Here is a 15945-nt window from a genome sequence, read left to right as displayed (position 1 = left end):
CCTTTCTTTCTTTCTCTCTCTCTCTAACTCTGCCTGTAAAAAAAAAAAAAAAAAATGGTATTAGAGATTAAATTTGGCTACAGTCCCACATAGTGGATCTTAAAAGGAAGATCAAGAAAGATCAACTTGTTTCCTATTCACTTAATATTCCAGAACAAAACTCCAGAATATTGAATGCAAAAATAAACAGTATACAAGATGAAATTTACAACATCAAGCATGCCATCAAAAATTAGCAGGCACACAAAGAACCAGGAAAACAGGATCACTAAACTGGTGAAATATCCATCAATCCAACCAGAACTCATACATATGTTAGAACTGGCAGACCAACATATTAAAACAATTATTATAACTATATTCCTCATGCCCAAAAATCAACTAAACATGGGAGAAATAAAAGCAGATCCCAATTGAAAAGAATTTAAAAAGAGGTGGTAAAAATATGTGACAGGTAACATGGAATATTCATAAATTATAAGTAGGCATGAACAGAAATTGAATCATGCCACACCTGCTGTGGCCACCAGCAAGAGAGGAAGAAGATGTAACAGTGATAGATAAAGCTAGGAATGTGGCATCCATATGAGGGGTGGTGGTGAATATTCCAGAGCTTTCTCTTGTTTTTTCACTTTTTTTTTTTAATTTCATTTATTTGAGAAGTAGAGTTACAGACAGAGGGAGAGACAGAAAGGCCTTCCATCCACTGATTCACTCCCCAAATGGCTACAAGGGCCAGAGCTGGGCCAATCAGAAGCCAGGAGCTTCTTCCAGGTCTCCCATGTGGGTGCAGGGGCCCAAGGACTTGGGCCATCCTCTACTGCTTTCCCAGGCCATAGCAGAGAGCTGGGTCAGAAGAAGAGCAGCAGGGACTAGAACTGGCACCCATATGGGATGCGGGCACCGTAGGTGGAGACTCAGCCTACTACACCACAGTGGCAGCTCTGTGTTTTCACTTCTTCATGTCTCTAAAGTAGGGGTATTTTGCAGTTGACTATTGCCGTCAGCTAGGTGGCAGGCATGGCCATCCTCTCTGGGCCATATGGAGACATCAGAAGAACAGGTACCTGTCGGGAGGAAAGATTTCTTTCCCTCACTCCTCAGGCTGTTCACTGCTGAGGCGCCTGTAACACAAGGCAGATTCAGAACAGAAAAGGATACAATTGTATGCAAATGACCCCGGAGCCTTTGTAAGAAAATGGAGACCCAAAACCGTGGGCAAATGTGCATGTTTTTCTGCTTAGTTGTATAGAGTGTATAGAGTGCACAATCATGGAGACGTGTAGATTGGACAAAAGGGGTGTGATCTGATGGGAATGAAAGTGGGAGGAGGGACTTAGCAAACGTGTGTGTGTGTATGTGTGTGTTTTAAAGAGTTGTTTATTTGCTAGGCAGCTACAAAGAGAGAGCTTCCATCTGCTGGTTCACTCCCCAGTTGGCCACAACAGCGGAGGCTGGGCCAGGGCTAAGTCAGGAACCTGGAACTCCGTCTGAGTCTCTCACATGGGTGCAGGGGCCCAAGCACTTAGTTCCCTCTGTGCTTCTTTCCCAGGTGCATTAGCAGGGAGCTGAATCAGCAGTGGGGCAGCCAGGACTCAGACTGGTGCTCAGAAGGTGTCCCAGGCAGCAGCTTAACCTGCCGCACTACAGCATAAGCCCCGAGGACACATTTGTTCCGGTTCTTCGCCGCCCCTCTGATTTCTGAGATGTGACTTGCTTTACTAGAAGCCGGGAAGACGCCTCCAGAAAGAGGGTCTGTTGACCTGCTTCATGGGAGAAGGCCCAGTGAGGGGAACTGAGACTTTGCTACTTCTGCTGTTTTCCCAAGCACCAGGATGGCCTGGGTTGGGTTACTGTGTCAACTTCCCAACACCAGATTGACAGCATGGGCATTCTGCAGCTTGGAGTAAAATCTTGCAGACAAAAAGCGCTGGTTAGGCCTCTTTGGTTCTAACAAGTGGCGTTAGGCTGCTGGGAGGCGTGAATCAGGCTGGTTTCAGCACACCCCCCAGGTGAGTCAGAAGTAAGCTGGCTCCAAAGTGCGGCAAGGCCGGCGCAGGAACTTCTGCACCCCAGGCTCATAGTTCGTTGTGGATTATTTAAAAGATGCTGCACCATCAAAGCTCTCAGGAAAAATAGGGCACTACTGTGTGGAAAATTATGAACATTGATGATTCAGAGTTGAAAATGATGAGAGCAGTTGCATTCTAAAGGTGGAGAAGTTTTGGAAAACTTTAGGCAATGGGTAGACAGCCTCCAGCTTATGACGGCTCGATATAGGATTTTTTTGATTTGATGGTAGTGGGAAAGCTATATGTGTTAATTATAACTGTATTTTGAATTTTTACCTTTTCTCCCAATTAACAATATACTGTGTTATATTCTACAGTGCGCTGTATTGCTGAGATATGATACTCAGTGGGTTGAGTGTACTAAATGCATTTTAGGCTTAGCCTGGTTTTGTCAGGGTATAACCCCCTTGTAAGTCAAGGAACATCTGTACCCCACTTATATATCCCTTATTAAATATACACGACAGTGGTAGATAATAAAAATTTGTCTAAAGCACTTCTAGAAAGAATAACATGAAAATTTTATGTGGAAGGAAGGCATTGTTCGTAGTATAATTGGCAGAGATTGGTTCTCTTTCTTAGAGGTAATAAAATAATGGTGCTTGTAGTAAATGCCCCTCACATTTGATAGAACACAGCACCCTATTGTTCTGGGAAGAAGCAAAGAGTTTGTTGAGATCAGAAGAGGCTCTGCATATGAAGGGGCTAGAGATGTTCCAAGTGGTGCGGAGTCTGGGGCCTTAAACTCGCTGAACCTGCATGTCCTCAGAGGGAGAGGTGAGGCGACTCCTGAAGATATGAAGACAGCTGAGGAGTTGCCAGCTACCTTGTGGCAACTGTTTCTACAGATCTGATACACCTGCCCAAACAAATGTGTGCCAGCCCAAGCGGGCATGGGAGTACCCGGTTAAAATGCCACCAAGGGATGCACTCCATCCTCCCTGTGGGAAGCGGAGGATCTGGAGCTGTGTACATTCATCCTTGTAGGGGAGAAGAGACCCATCGCTGACTTAATGGCTGAGACCCCAGGAACAAAAGATCAACAGTGGACACACAGGAAGAAAGCTTACAAAGTTATTCCATAAAAATTTGCCATGACATCAGAGCTTTCAGAAATAAAGACCCAAAGAAACAAGGAAAATTCTTTAAAAAAAAAATTTATTTATTTATTCGAAAGTCAGAGTAACACAGAGAGAGGAGAGGCAGAGAGAGAGAGAGAGAGACAGGTTTTCCATCTGATGGTTCATTCCCCAATCTGCCACAACAGCCAGAGCTGTGCCGATCCAAAGCCAGGAGCCAGGAGCTTCTTCTGGGTCTCCCATGTGGGTGCAGGGGCCCAAGGGTTTGGACCATCCTCTACTGCTTTCCCAGGCCATAGCAGAGGGCTGGATCAGAAGTGGACCAGCCAGGTCTCAAACTGGCACCCATATGGGATGCCGGCGCTTCAGGCCAGGGCGTTAACCCACTGAGCCATAGCACCAGCCCCAAGGAAAATTCTGTTTTTCTGGACAGTCCTGGAGAAATGTGGTTGCAGAACAACAGAATGTGATCTAATAGCAATAAACCGGGTGGATTGGGGATTCTTGGCATCCTTAACGTGACATTCCGTTCTTCTGGGTGGAGGGCAGGACACCTCTGGAATAAGAGGCTTTTTTTTTTTTTAAGATTTATTTTGTTTGTTTGAAAGGCAGAGTTATATAGAAAGAGGGAGAGACAGAGAGAGAGAGAGAGAGACATCCATTGGTTTACTCCCCTGATGGCTACAACCGCCAGGGCTAGGCCAAGCCAAAGCCAGGAGCCAGGAACTTCTTCCAGGCTTCCCACATGGTTGCAGGGGCCCAGGCACTTGGACTATTCTGTGTTGCTTTCCCAGGCACATTAACAGGGAGCTGGATTGGAAGTGGAGCAGCTGGGACTTGAACCAGTGCCCATGTGGGATGCTAGAACTGTGGGCAGTTTCTTAACACAGGATGCCACAATGCCAGCCCTGGAATAAGAAAGAGTCTTATGACCTATTTTCAGGAGAAAGTCAGGGATCGTGGCCCACTTAGGAGGAAAGGGATACAGGGAATTTTTTCTAGCCCCTATGGCCTGCTTCTGGTGTTTCCTTCAATAGGAGCTATATTTGGGGGTAGCGTGCCCTGAACACTGTCACCCTTAGTCATAGGGTTAGTGTAGAAAATGCTCAGGAATGTCCTTTAGAGCCTAACCCGTTTATAACGTGAGTGTGTCCATATATCTACATTTACACGTGTGCACCACTTAGCCTGACTTCTGCTATTACAGAACACTGCAGACTGGGCAGTTATTTTTTTAAAAAATGGCAACTTAGTTCTTACAGCTCTGGGGAATGGGAAGGACAGGATCAAGAGACCAGTTTGTGGCAGGGACCTTGCTTTACCCTCACGTTGTGGAATGTGGCCGGCAAGAGAGAGCAAACCCACTCACACCAACCCCTTTGATGGCAGTATTCTTCAGTTCATGAAAACAGAACCCCATGACCCAGACTCCTCCCCCAAAGACCTCACCTAGCAACACTGTTGCACTGGGGATAGAGTTTCCAAGTCAGGGTTTTTGGAGGACACATTCCGAGCACACGCTAATTTACATACACATATGAATACCTTATATACAGATTGTGTATGCTTGATGTGACACACACATTGTTTGATGCCTTGCTTTTTACAGTAAATCATCTCTGTATCATTGCATGTTCTCTATAGCAGCATTGTTGGTGTGGGGAGCAATCCGGACTGGACTGAGTTACTGGAATTAAGACTTATTCTATGCATCTGCTCTCCCACAATGTGGCGCTGGGAGAGAAGTAAACAGCTTCCACACAGCTGCCTCCAGTTCAGCTAATAAACTGTAGGACTTGCTCCTGATTGGAGGAGAGCAGCGTACTCGGCGTGTGGGCAGCCGAGTTGGGATTGGCGGAGGAGGACTATAAAGGAGGAGAGAGACGGCATGCACCGGTAACATCTAAGGGGAACATCTAGCTGAAGGAACACCTGTGCAGCCCCCGAGAAGAGCCGGCCGGCGGTGTGCCGCTCCCCTGCGGAAGTGGGGAATGTGGCCAGGGGGAACCGCCCTTCCACGGAGGTGGAAGGGACAGTAGCCAACCCGGGAAGAACCAGCAGCAAACCCGGGGAGGGCCGAGCAGATGAAAGAACAGCGCAGGGTTTAGTGTCGCTCCTCCACGAAGAGGGGGAGCGACATAATGGTGCCGTGACTCGGATAGGAAACCTAGCTCGGATAGGAAACTTCGGATAGGAAACCTAGGACGGATAGGAAACTTAGGAGGGAAGAAATGACTCGGATAGGAAACCTAGGACGGATAGCAAACTTAGGAGGGAAGAAACGGGAAGAATTGGGAAAATACCGGAGAGAGAGACTAGCAAACAGCCTAGGGAAAAGCCGGACGAAAAGGGTGCCGGAAGAAGCTATTGAAAGCCTAGGCATAGATTCAGATACGGACTACAGGGGGAAGCTGGGAGAAATCTCTAAGGTCTAAGGTCGAAAGTGAAAGCTAGAACAAACAGACTCGGACGCGGACTGTGGGGAGAGGCCAGGAGAAATGAGGGAGGAATATCGTTGGAGGAAAGTTTGGGGAAACATACCGGGTAGAGAAAAATGTTAGGGAAATTGAAGCCGTGGGGGGCAGGCCAAGGCGGACACGAAAGCCACTTTGGGATTCTCAAGTTAGCCCGGGAATAGGGGGCGAAAAGTTGAAACCAGAAGCTGAAACGTAAGCCAGATTGGGATCCGTCTGATTAGCCCGGGGAGCAAAGGACGGGAAGCCAAACCGTGGGGCGGAGACGTATGCTGGGTTGAATTCGCCAGGCTAGCCCGGGGAACTTAGATTGAATGCTAGTGGCGGACACGTAAGCTACGCTGTGTTACTCGCGGAAGCCGCCGCGTGCAGAGAGAGCACGGGGCGTGAATAGATAGGGAACGGGGCTGGCGCAAGGCCGTGGTGCAGACGCGAAGGGCGTGGAGACCGCGGAGCGCGCAAAGCCAAGCCGCGCAAAGCCGGGAAGCTGCGCAGATGAAAGAGGCGCGGGCTGAAGCGGCTCAGCCGGGAAGCCGCCGAGAAGTAGCCTCGGGGCGGGCAGCGGGAAGCTGCGGGGATAAGAGAAACAGAAGTTTAGAAGTAAAAGAGAAATAGGAATGTTGGAAGATAGAAGTAAAATGGGAGAAATAGGAATGCCCGGAGATAGAGAAATAGAGAAATAGAAAGGCCTCCCTACAACACTGCAATGTGAGAGCTTGGATTCGGTCTGCCTGATTAAGTGAGGCGATGAGCACGATGAGCACCTGCGGCGGCTAGCAGCTTATGCGCCGCAGGTCACCGAAGACAGGCACGAATTAACATCAGTAAGGCCTCCCCACAAAAAGGCAATGAGAAGGCTTGGATTCGGTTTGCCTGATAGGGCTTGTAAGCCCCTGCAGGCTCGACCAGAGCATGCGCTGCAGGGCACCGAACACAGGCACGCATCAGCGCCTAAAAACCTCCTCACAACATGGCGAAGAGAGGACCCGGATTTGGTTTGCCTGATTGATAGGACTTGTAAGAGCCTGTGGCAACTCTAGCAAGTAGAGCAGAGTGTGTGCCGCGGGACACCGAAGACAGGCGCGTATCAACGCCAAAAAATAAAAAGAAAGGGGGATCTGTGGGGAGCAATCCGGACTGGACTGAGTTACTGGAATTAAGACTTATTCTATGCATCTGCTCTCCCACAATGTGGCGCTGGGAGAGAAGTAAACAGCTTCCGCACAGCTGCCTCCAGTTCAGCTAATAAACTGTAGGACTTGCTCCTGATTGGAGGAGAGCAGCGTACTCGGCGTGTGGGCAGCCGAGTTGGGATTGGCGGAGGAGGACTATAAAGGAGGAGAGAGACGGCATGCACCGGTAACATCTAAGGGGAACATCTAGCTGAAGGAACACCTGTGCAGCCCCCGAGAAGAGCCGGCCGGCGGTGTGCCGCTCCCCTGCGGAAGTGGGGAATGTGGCCAGGGGGAACCGCCCTTCCACGGAGGTGGAAGGGACAGTAGCCAACCCGGGAAGAACCAGCAGCAAACCCGGGGAGGGCCGAGCAGATGAAAGAACAGCGCAGGGTTTAGTGTCGCTCCTCCACGAAGAGGGGGAGCGACAGTTGGGGGCAGGATAGAGTTCTTTTGTGTGTATTCATGTTAGCTTATTTCATTGCTCAGTTATTAAATGATTTGTCCTAGTTATTTTATGTTGTAAGTAACATCAGTGGTTACCTTGTGGCCACTCTGTATGCAGATATGTGCTTTTTTATTTTTAACTGTGTCTGCTGATTTGGACTGTGTGAGGTCTACAAGTAAAAGATCACGGGCCTTTGGTGGCAGCTTCACCAGTATGTGGAGTTCAAGGGCCCACATAAGGTTAGGATAGGGGTTATAAGCATGATATTTATCTTGGGCTCTGTCAGCACCCAGTCCCAGCTGATGATCTTGAGCAAGGTGTTTTAACCACTCTGGGAAGTTGGTTTCTTCTTAGTAAATTGAGTCTATGACACATGCTGTGTAGCATTGTTGAGAGAGCAGTGCAAGGTGTATCGAATGTGTTGGATAGGGCTGGTACTTACTAAGTTGTAAATCAGTGTTAGTACAACTTGGCTGGGAGTGGACAGTAACTCCATGCTGATAGTCTCAAGGTTCTGAAATACAATATAACAGGTGCTTCTGTTTATTGACTCCTTGTGTCTCGGTCCTCTTCATGGGGGGACCAAAGTAAAGGAATACTAAAACAGCATCAATTCCCACGCAGCCGGATTCCTGCGGGTGTGACCTGTGCAGTCACACAGCCCTGAGCTTCATTTAGTGCTCTGCTGTCACAGTCTTAAAAACCCTCAGTCCTGAGTAGAGGCTTCCTGTGTTTGTTCTGCAGGGGAAGCCCGCAAACTGAGTATCCATTCCCCTGATGAGGTTGTGGGAGGATGAAGTGAGAACTCACAAGGTGCTGTGTGCTATTCATAAATGGGTAGAATGGTGATATTTTTATGAGCAGAGACAACCATAAGCACATTAGAGATGTTTCATTTAATTACAACAGCAGTAGTGTGAGATAAATATGTGATTAACCTCATTTTAGAGATAAACTGAGGCCCAAGAAATTAAATCGCCCCCTAAAGTCACAGGAAAAAGGCAGAGCATGGATCCAGACTCACGTCTGTCTGCACACCACTGACCAGCCCTGTAGAGAGGTCCCTTCCCCTCTTCCCAAGGGAACGTCTCTGTGCAATCCAGGATTTAAGTTTTCCTGATACTCAGCAGCAGCCCAAAGCTTTGCTCCCTGCAGGAGGTTGTCCCACATTCCCTGCACGCCGGCATGTGGTGTGGCCACAGCCAACAGGAAGATACATGTCCCCTTCTCACCCTCAGTCCTCTTGTGCTGTCCCCACGCCTCTTCAGAACTCCTGGTACAGAGTGCCATGTCTGGCCCAGTGTGACCAGGTTGGTGACAGTCAGCTTGCTTGTTCCCTTGGGCTCCCGGGAAACTCAGCTTCAGACGATGTTCAGTGCCTCTGAGCTGCCCTGAGCCTCTGTGTGAAAGCTGCCCATGCTGGGCCTTTGGGGGAGAGCTTGTAGGGGCTGCCTGTTACAGGTGGAGCATCTCCAATTCAAAAATGCAAAATCCACAATGCTTCAAACCCTAAGGCGTTTCAAGCACTGTTAGAGCACAAGTGGAAAATTCCACTCCTGACCTCCTGTCCCAGTCAAAATGTAGGCATACTAAAAATGTTATATAAAATTACCTTCAGGGTGTGTGCATAGGGTATATGTGAAACTAGCGAATTTTGTGTTTAGACTTGAGTCCCTTTCCCAAGATATGTACAAATATTCTGAAATCAAATGTACTTCTGGTCCCAAGTATTTTGGATACGGGACACTCCACCTGGACCAGTAAACTGAGGACATGGCCATCTGTCCTATGGCAAAGATTCCTTGTCTTCCTACGGTGCCAGGCCGTGATTTGCTCTGCCCACTCCCTTCCCTGCCAAAGCCAAGAGAGCATGTATCCGAGCATGCTGCTAAGAAGCCAACACAGGGCTGGATGAGGGGAGGTTCTCATGCAGATATAGTCAAGAAGTGTGGTCCCTGAGCTAGGAATTTAAAACATGAGCATTCCACCTCTCCGATAGCTAGATGTGAATTTTGAGTGTGACAATGAGACTGTTTGTTGTTTGAAAGCAATTCCCTAAGTGGCTGTTTGCTCAAGACTTCTGTAGTATGAACAGAGATTGGGGGAAGGGGAGAAGCCATCTGCTCCGGAATCATCTTCCAATGACACAATCAAATGACTGCAGAGCACACGGGAGAGAATCCAGCCAAACATTCCTGTCTGGTGTCTCCAGCCCCAGCCTGCATTCTCAGGCCATGGTGTCTGTGGAGACCCACGTGCAGCCTTCAAAGGCAAGGTCATGGTAACTAGGAGTGTGCTTGAAATGAGAGCAGAGAAAGCCAAGAGGGGGAGAATCGGGGTGAGTTGCCCCCTTGCATGTCACCAGCAAGTCCTTGGGAACAGTGAAAGCATCTTGGATTTGAAATAAACAGAGAACCTTCGCATTGGCTCAGCATCGTCTCCTGACTTTAGCTATACCTGTCCTTAATTACAGCTAACGCTAATGAGAAGCTTGATAGGTTAACTGCAAGATTTTAATTTTCTTCTATGAGTGTTTGGGTTCTGAAATCGATTTCTCTTAAAATACGAGACGATTTTCTTGGTTTTGAAATACGGCCTATCGCAATTTGCAAAACACCCTTCATTATTATTTTTTCCCTCTAAATATATGTGTGGTTTTTTTGTTTGTGTTTATTTTTTTTCTTTTCGCTATTAGGCATTCATGCAGCCTCACTTGCTGGGAAATGAGTTCACACATTTGGAGTTTCCAAGGAGAGTACAGAGAAAGGAACTTGGAAAGAAGATGCTCTACAGGGACTTTAATATGACAGGCTGGTAAGAACATGCCTCCCTCTGCCTGGGCACCTCCACGCTGTGCATGACGGAAGCGTCCTCACCATGAGAAGCTACTTTCGAAGTTTAGATCAGGAGGTGCAGCCAGACCTGGGTTTCTGGTGACAGACAAGGGCCACACCCACTTCTACTGTTTTTGCGTAGGACCAGGTCTCAAACTACAGGCATGGCTGGCACCGTGGCTCACTAGGCTAATCCTCCGCATTGCGGCGTGGGCACACGGGGTTCTAGTCCCGGTTGGGGCGCTGGATTCTGTCCCGGTTGCTCCTCTTCCAGGCCAGCTCTCTGCTGTGGCCCGGGAGTGCAGTGGAGGATGGCCCAAGTGCTTGGGCCCTGCACCCCATGGGAGACCAGGAGAAGTACCTGGCTCAGCACGGTGCACCGGCCACAGCACGCCGGCTGCGGCGGCCATTGGAGGGTGAACCAACGGCAAAGGAAGACCTTTCTCTCTGTCTCTCTCTCTCACTGTCCACTCTGCCTCTCAAAAAAAAAAAAAAAAAAAAAAACCCTACAGGCATAGATTTGCCTCTCTGATTCTCTGAGGATCTCCTTGGGGATACCAGATCCCATGATGCTAACAGAATTCCTCACTTCACACAGAGCAGATGTCTGGGGGATTTTAAAACACATTCAACCTTATTTTTCAGGATTACTCAAGAAGTAGAGGGGCTCAAAGGAATGGGCCAGTGGTTGGTGGAGTCAGGTTGGCTTGAGTTTGAATCCTGACTTTGATTTCTCTGAAGGAGCAAACCTGAGTAAGCTTCTTACCCCTTAGAGCTTATTTTTCCATGGATAAAATGGAAAAAGATAAGCCTTTTGAAAGGTCATTATGAGGACTAGAGGAAATAAGATCTCATTATTTTACCACATCCACATTGAAAGAACAACTCTTGTCAAGGAGGGTCCTATTCCCAAAACACACCTATGTATAGCTCCAAGACCTTGTCTATAGATCAGTGGCTAATGTTGACTAAGACCTAATATATTTCTCCTATCTGTATTGTGGATATGATGTGTGCTTACACAAGGTTCTTCAAAACATTCATGGGAAAAAGGAATTAAAATATGTGTTCATATTGGTGCAAGAAAGAAGTTAGCATTAAAATATGAGTTTATATTGGTGAAAGAAAAAGTTTGCATTGTTTTTCTTTTTTTTAAGATTTATTTATTTATTCAAAAGTCAGAGTTATGCAGGGAGAGAGAGAGAGTGGTCTTCCATCCAATGGCTTACTCCCCAGATGGCTGCAACGGCTGGAGCTGCACTTATCTAAAGCCAGGGGCCAGGAGCTTCTTCTGGGTCTCCCACATGGGTGCAGGTGCCCAAGGACTTGGGCCATCTTCTACTGCTATCCCAGGCCACAGCAGAGAGCTGGATCGGAAGAGGAACAGCCAGGACTAGAACCGGTGCCCATATGGGATGCCAGCGCCTCAGGCCAGGGCATTAACCTGCTGCGCCACAGTGCTGGCCCCTGCATTGTTTTTCATAAGACACATTTTCTATCATTTTCTATGTATTAGGAATAGAAATTGTTTTCTTGTAAAATAAACTCATTTTAAATTCCATTTTCCCGGGCCGGCGCCGCGGCTCACTAGGCTAATCCTCCGCCTTGCGGCGCCAGCACACCGGGTTCTAGTCCCGGTCGGGGCGCCGGATTCTGTCCCGGTTGCCCCTCTTCCAGGCCAGCTCTCTGCTGTGGCCCGGGAGTGCAGTGGAGGATGGCCCAAGTGCTTGGGCCCTGCACCCCATGGGAGACCAGGAGAAGTACCTGGCTCCTGCCATCGGATCAGCGCGGTGCACCGGCTGCAGCGGCCATTGGAGGGTGAACCAATGGCAATGGAAGACCTTTCTCTCTGTCTCTCTCTCTCACTGTCCACTCTGCCTGTCAAAAAAAAAAAAAATTACATTTTCCCATGAACTTTTGGAAGTCCTCTCATGCACCATAGACTTGATGTCAGGATAAAATGAGAGCAGGCCTGGCACTTAGGAGTTTGATCCTAATAGGTGAGCCTCCTGCCAGTCCAAGCAGTCACAGGAGAATGAGACCAATGGCCTCTTCTCTTGGTGAATCTCCAACAAAGGGAAGAAAAGGTTTCATTATCTTTTCTTCATTAACCAAAATACCTATCTCAGATGGTCACAGCCCAGATTCCCATGGCAATGACTTCTCAGCTGAAAATCTATGCCTCGGGTCCATGTTATCTTGAAGGCAGAGGTTGAACTTCCCAGGAAAGATGGGAGGCTGATCTAAATGACTTTGTGTTGTCCTTTGCTACCCAAAAGAAAGACCCTCACTTGTTTTTACTCTTCTTCTAGAAAGAGGTCAGCAAATGACTTCCTGAGAGCCATATTCCACCTGCCACTTGTTTCTACAAGTATTTTTTTAATAATCCATTTGTTTACATTTGCTGTACTGCTATCTTCACACTGCAGACAGAGTAGTTGAGTGGTTAAGGCAGAGGTTGTGTCCACCTACAAGAACTAAAGTATCTACTCCTGTTTTTTTTTTTTTTTTACTTTTTTAAAAAATTTATTTGACAGGTAGAGTTATAGACAGTGAGAGGGAGAGACAGAGAGAAAGGTCACTCCTCAAATGGCCACAACTGCCAGCACTGTGCTGATCTGAAGTCAGGAGCCAGGAATTTCTTCCTAGTCTCCCATGCAGGTGCAGGTGCCCAAGTACCTGGGCCATCCTCCACTGCCTTCCCCACCACAGCAGAGAGGTCAACTGGAAGAGGAGCAACCGGGACTAGAACCCGGCACCCATATGGGATGCCAGCGCAGCAGGTGGAGGATTAACCAAGTGAGCCATGGCACTGGCCCCAAGTATCTACCCCTGTACTAAAACATGAATGAGTGTCTCGTAAAGGGTTTACCAGATTTGCAGCTCTGAGTCATGATTCTGACCCTGACTGGGGTTTCTTACAAACCCATTTTTATTTTAAGTAGCCACATCAATACTTCTTGTGGAAAAGTTTAAGATGAGATCTGCTCTAATTCAGAAAAACACTGTGGGGTTTGGTCTGGTATTGTGCAAGGGAACCCACGTGATGGTAAACGCCTGAACAGAAAGATCTAAAGGACAGCCAGCAAAGTGGCCAAGTAGAATAGAAGGAAACAGCCTGGGTTGGTATGGAGAGAGCATAACAGGGGACTTGGGAAGCCAGAGAGACACTCAGACTTATTCAGAGTTCTGAGTGGGAGGCTAGGCTTTGCCCTTGTGGGCTCCTCAGGAGAATTAAATGAAAGCAGTGGGTTTTGTTTGTTTTGTTTGTTTGTTTATTTTTGCAAGACTGTCCTAAGAGGAGGTTAAAGGAGACTGAGTAGAAGAGAGAGCATTTTCAGGTGTCCAGAGAAAAACTAACAATAATCCACATGTGACGTCTGCAGGGCTGTGTAGATGAAGGGCATGGAAAAAGAAAGCAATGAGCGAGAAACTAAATGATTTAGGTCAAGGAGCAGGTCAGGGAAGCCTGCAAGCACCTGTTTGTATGATTCCTCAACTAGACTGTAGAATCCTTGTGTGCCTCCCATGCCCCGTCCTATGCCTGACTTGTAGTCAGCACTCCCGTACTGGCCAGCAGAACAAGAGAGGGCAGGCTGCTGATGTGGACAGTGGAGGCCTGGGAATATTGAGTTTGCTTTAAGGCATGTTGGGCTTGAAGCAAGGCCATGTGAGTGTCCTTTCTATGCCAGAAAGGCCAATTAGATGGGAGCAGTCACAATGAACTTGGTGAATATCATGCTTAGGATTTTGTCTTGGGGAAGAGGATCCATGTTGCAGGTGGAAGGGAGGGGCAGCTGCCATCAGTGGCTTTGGGAAACACTTCCAGTGATGTGATCGGCTTTGGCACTTTAATGGGTATGCTACTTTCAAAGGCTCTAAAGGTCCCACTGAAATCTCTTTTTATAGTAGAAAGTGTGATTGGTTAGGGTCTTTTTTTAAATTATACTCCCTTCTCCTGTCCTTTGAAGTTGTGTGTGTGTGTGGTGTCTTTTATATTTTTCCTTTAACAAATGGCTAAAGATTGTGCCCATAGAGAAAGGACATGGAAAATAGAGAAGGAAAGGAAGAAAGGAAGTGGCAAGAGAAAATGAAATCATTTAGGTCAAGATATAAATTTAAGTGGTAATTCATGAATTACTCCAATCACCTATTTATGTCTGTCTCAACTAGTCTGTAAGCTCCTTTTTAAAGCTAATTTGCTGTAAGCTGATTTTTTAAAAGTAAATAAATGCAGGGGCTCAACTTCTGCACACACTCAGCTCCTCCCCCTCCCTACCTCCACCCATTCCCTCCATAGCCCCTCCCCTGCCTTAGAATGGTCCTAAGCAGTCCATAAATGGGCTCTTAATTGTATGGAACGTCACAGAAGGTACTAAATAATTGAGGATCCCAGACTGAGAATGGTTTCTGTCAGATGTGATTTGCTGATTTGCATTGACCACAAGCAGAAATTCAGGCTCACCTTTGTGTATCCCCTACCTGTGTCTTACTTTTCATTTGTAAAGGGGACTTGAAGAGAAGGAAAGCCCTTGATGTCTTTGTTGCAAGAACTTGGGAAGTTGAAAAGCAATTTAGAGCACTACCTATGTATAAACCTCCTCCCTTACTTTAATCAGTCATTTCTCCCCCATCTTTTTATGCTGAAACAGAAAACCTAAAATCATGCAGTTAATTTTTATGACTTAAACAAGGTGAAGTCGCAATTTGGAGCTTCTCTCAGTTGTCTACAGAGGAAAAGGGCTAGAAAATTGGGAGAGAGAAGAATCTGTCCCGTCTTTCTTTTCCTCTGAAAGCCTTAAAGTACTGCAGAGTTGTTGCAGTCTGTTCCAGGGGGACTGGTGGGCATTTGGAGTGTGGCATGCCCAAGGGTGTTAGTAAGTCCTTACTTACCTCCTCTTTTATGTGTCTTGGGTTCAAAAGAAGCCTTGGGCTGTGAACTCATTTCTTTGAAACTTTCTAGCAAACAAAGAGTCTGCCTACTACAATGCTAATTTTTTTTACAAGCGTAAAGAGGGAAAGAGAGAGGGAGAGGGAGGGAGAGAAAGAGAGAGCCCTGATCCACTGACTCACTCCCCCAAACGCCTATAACAGCTAGAGCTGGGCCAGGCCTAAACCAAGAGCCAGGAACTCAACCAGGGTATCCTACATGGGTGGGAGAGTCCCTACTACGTGAGCCATCAACTGCTGCTTCCCACAGTTTGTGCCTTAGAAACTGGCATCAGGAGAGGATCCAGGACTTGAACGCAAGTGCTCTGCTGTGGGATGAGGGAGTCGCAACCAGCGTCTGAACCACTACACCAAACACGTGCCCTTGCCAAGCTATATAATCCTTGTAGTACATGGCTGGTTGTGGAAATTTTTCTTTCCTCCTTTGTCTTCCATTAGTCATGATGGTGACCGGGCTGGCTGACAGTTCTCGGGACGGCTAATGCTCAAGCACTGCCCGGCCTCATATTTAACCCTTAAAACCATCCTGCGAAGTCAGTACATTTTCCAGATGAGGAAATGGAGGTGCAGAGGCTAAGTTTCTCAGGGTTACAGAGCCAGTAAGAGAAGCTGGGACATGAGCCAGGCAGCGTAACATCAGGATGTGCACTGCTTTCCTCTGTGCGGAGCTGCCAGATGCGAATGACCCCCTTCCCAGCTCCCATTCTGCAGGTGAACACATTGAATCTCGGAGGGATATGGGGGTTTGCTCAGCTTCCACCTGTGCACAAGTGTCAGAACAAGGTCCAGAACGCAGGTTTCTGAATCTGACTCCGTTGGCTCTTTCTGATCCCATGTGCCCATCCTCTTCTCTACAGGGCGAGGTTAGACGAGATTACTCAGTTCTGAGCTCCTGTGTAACTGAAGCAGGGGCTGT

At 47.6% G+C, this 15945-nt stretch overlaps 1 protein-coding gene across 2 annotated transcripts in view; it reads left to right on the top strand.

Moving 5' to 3' along the window:
* The window catches only part of PPM1H (protein phosphatase, Mg2+/Mn2+ dependent 1H), a 301454-nt gene that overhangs the window by 211411 nt on the left and 74098 nt on the right, over positions 1–15945 (top strand). For both annotated transcript variants that reach the window (XM_002711306.5, XM_051846392.2), the window contains exon 6: positions 9941–10059. In XM_002711306.5, coding sequence (XP_002711352.2) covers positions 9941–10059 — 119 coding nt within the window. The remainder of the gene's footprint in view (positions 1–9940; positions 10060–15945) is intronic.

This window comes from Oryctolagus cuniculus, chromosome 11 (genome assembly GCF_964237555.1).
Source record: "Oryctolagus cuniculus chromosome 11, mOryCun1.1, whole genome shotgun sequence".
NCBI lineage: Eukaryota > Metazoa > Chordata > Mammalia > Lagomorpha > Leporidae > Oryctolagus > Oryctolagus cuniculus.
The sequence above is the reverse complement of the archived record's forward strand: the minus strand, read 5'-3'. Positions and strand labels throughout refer to the sequence as shown.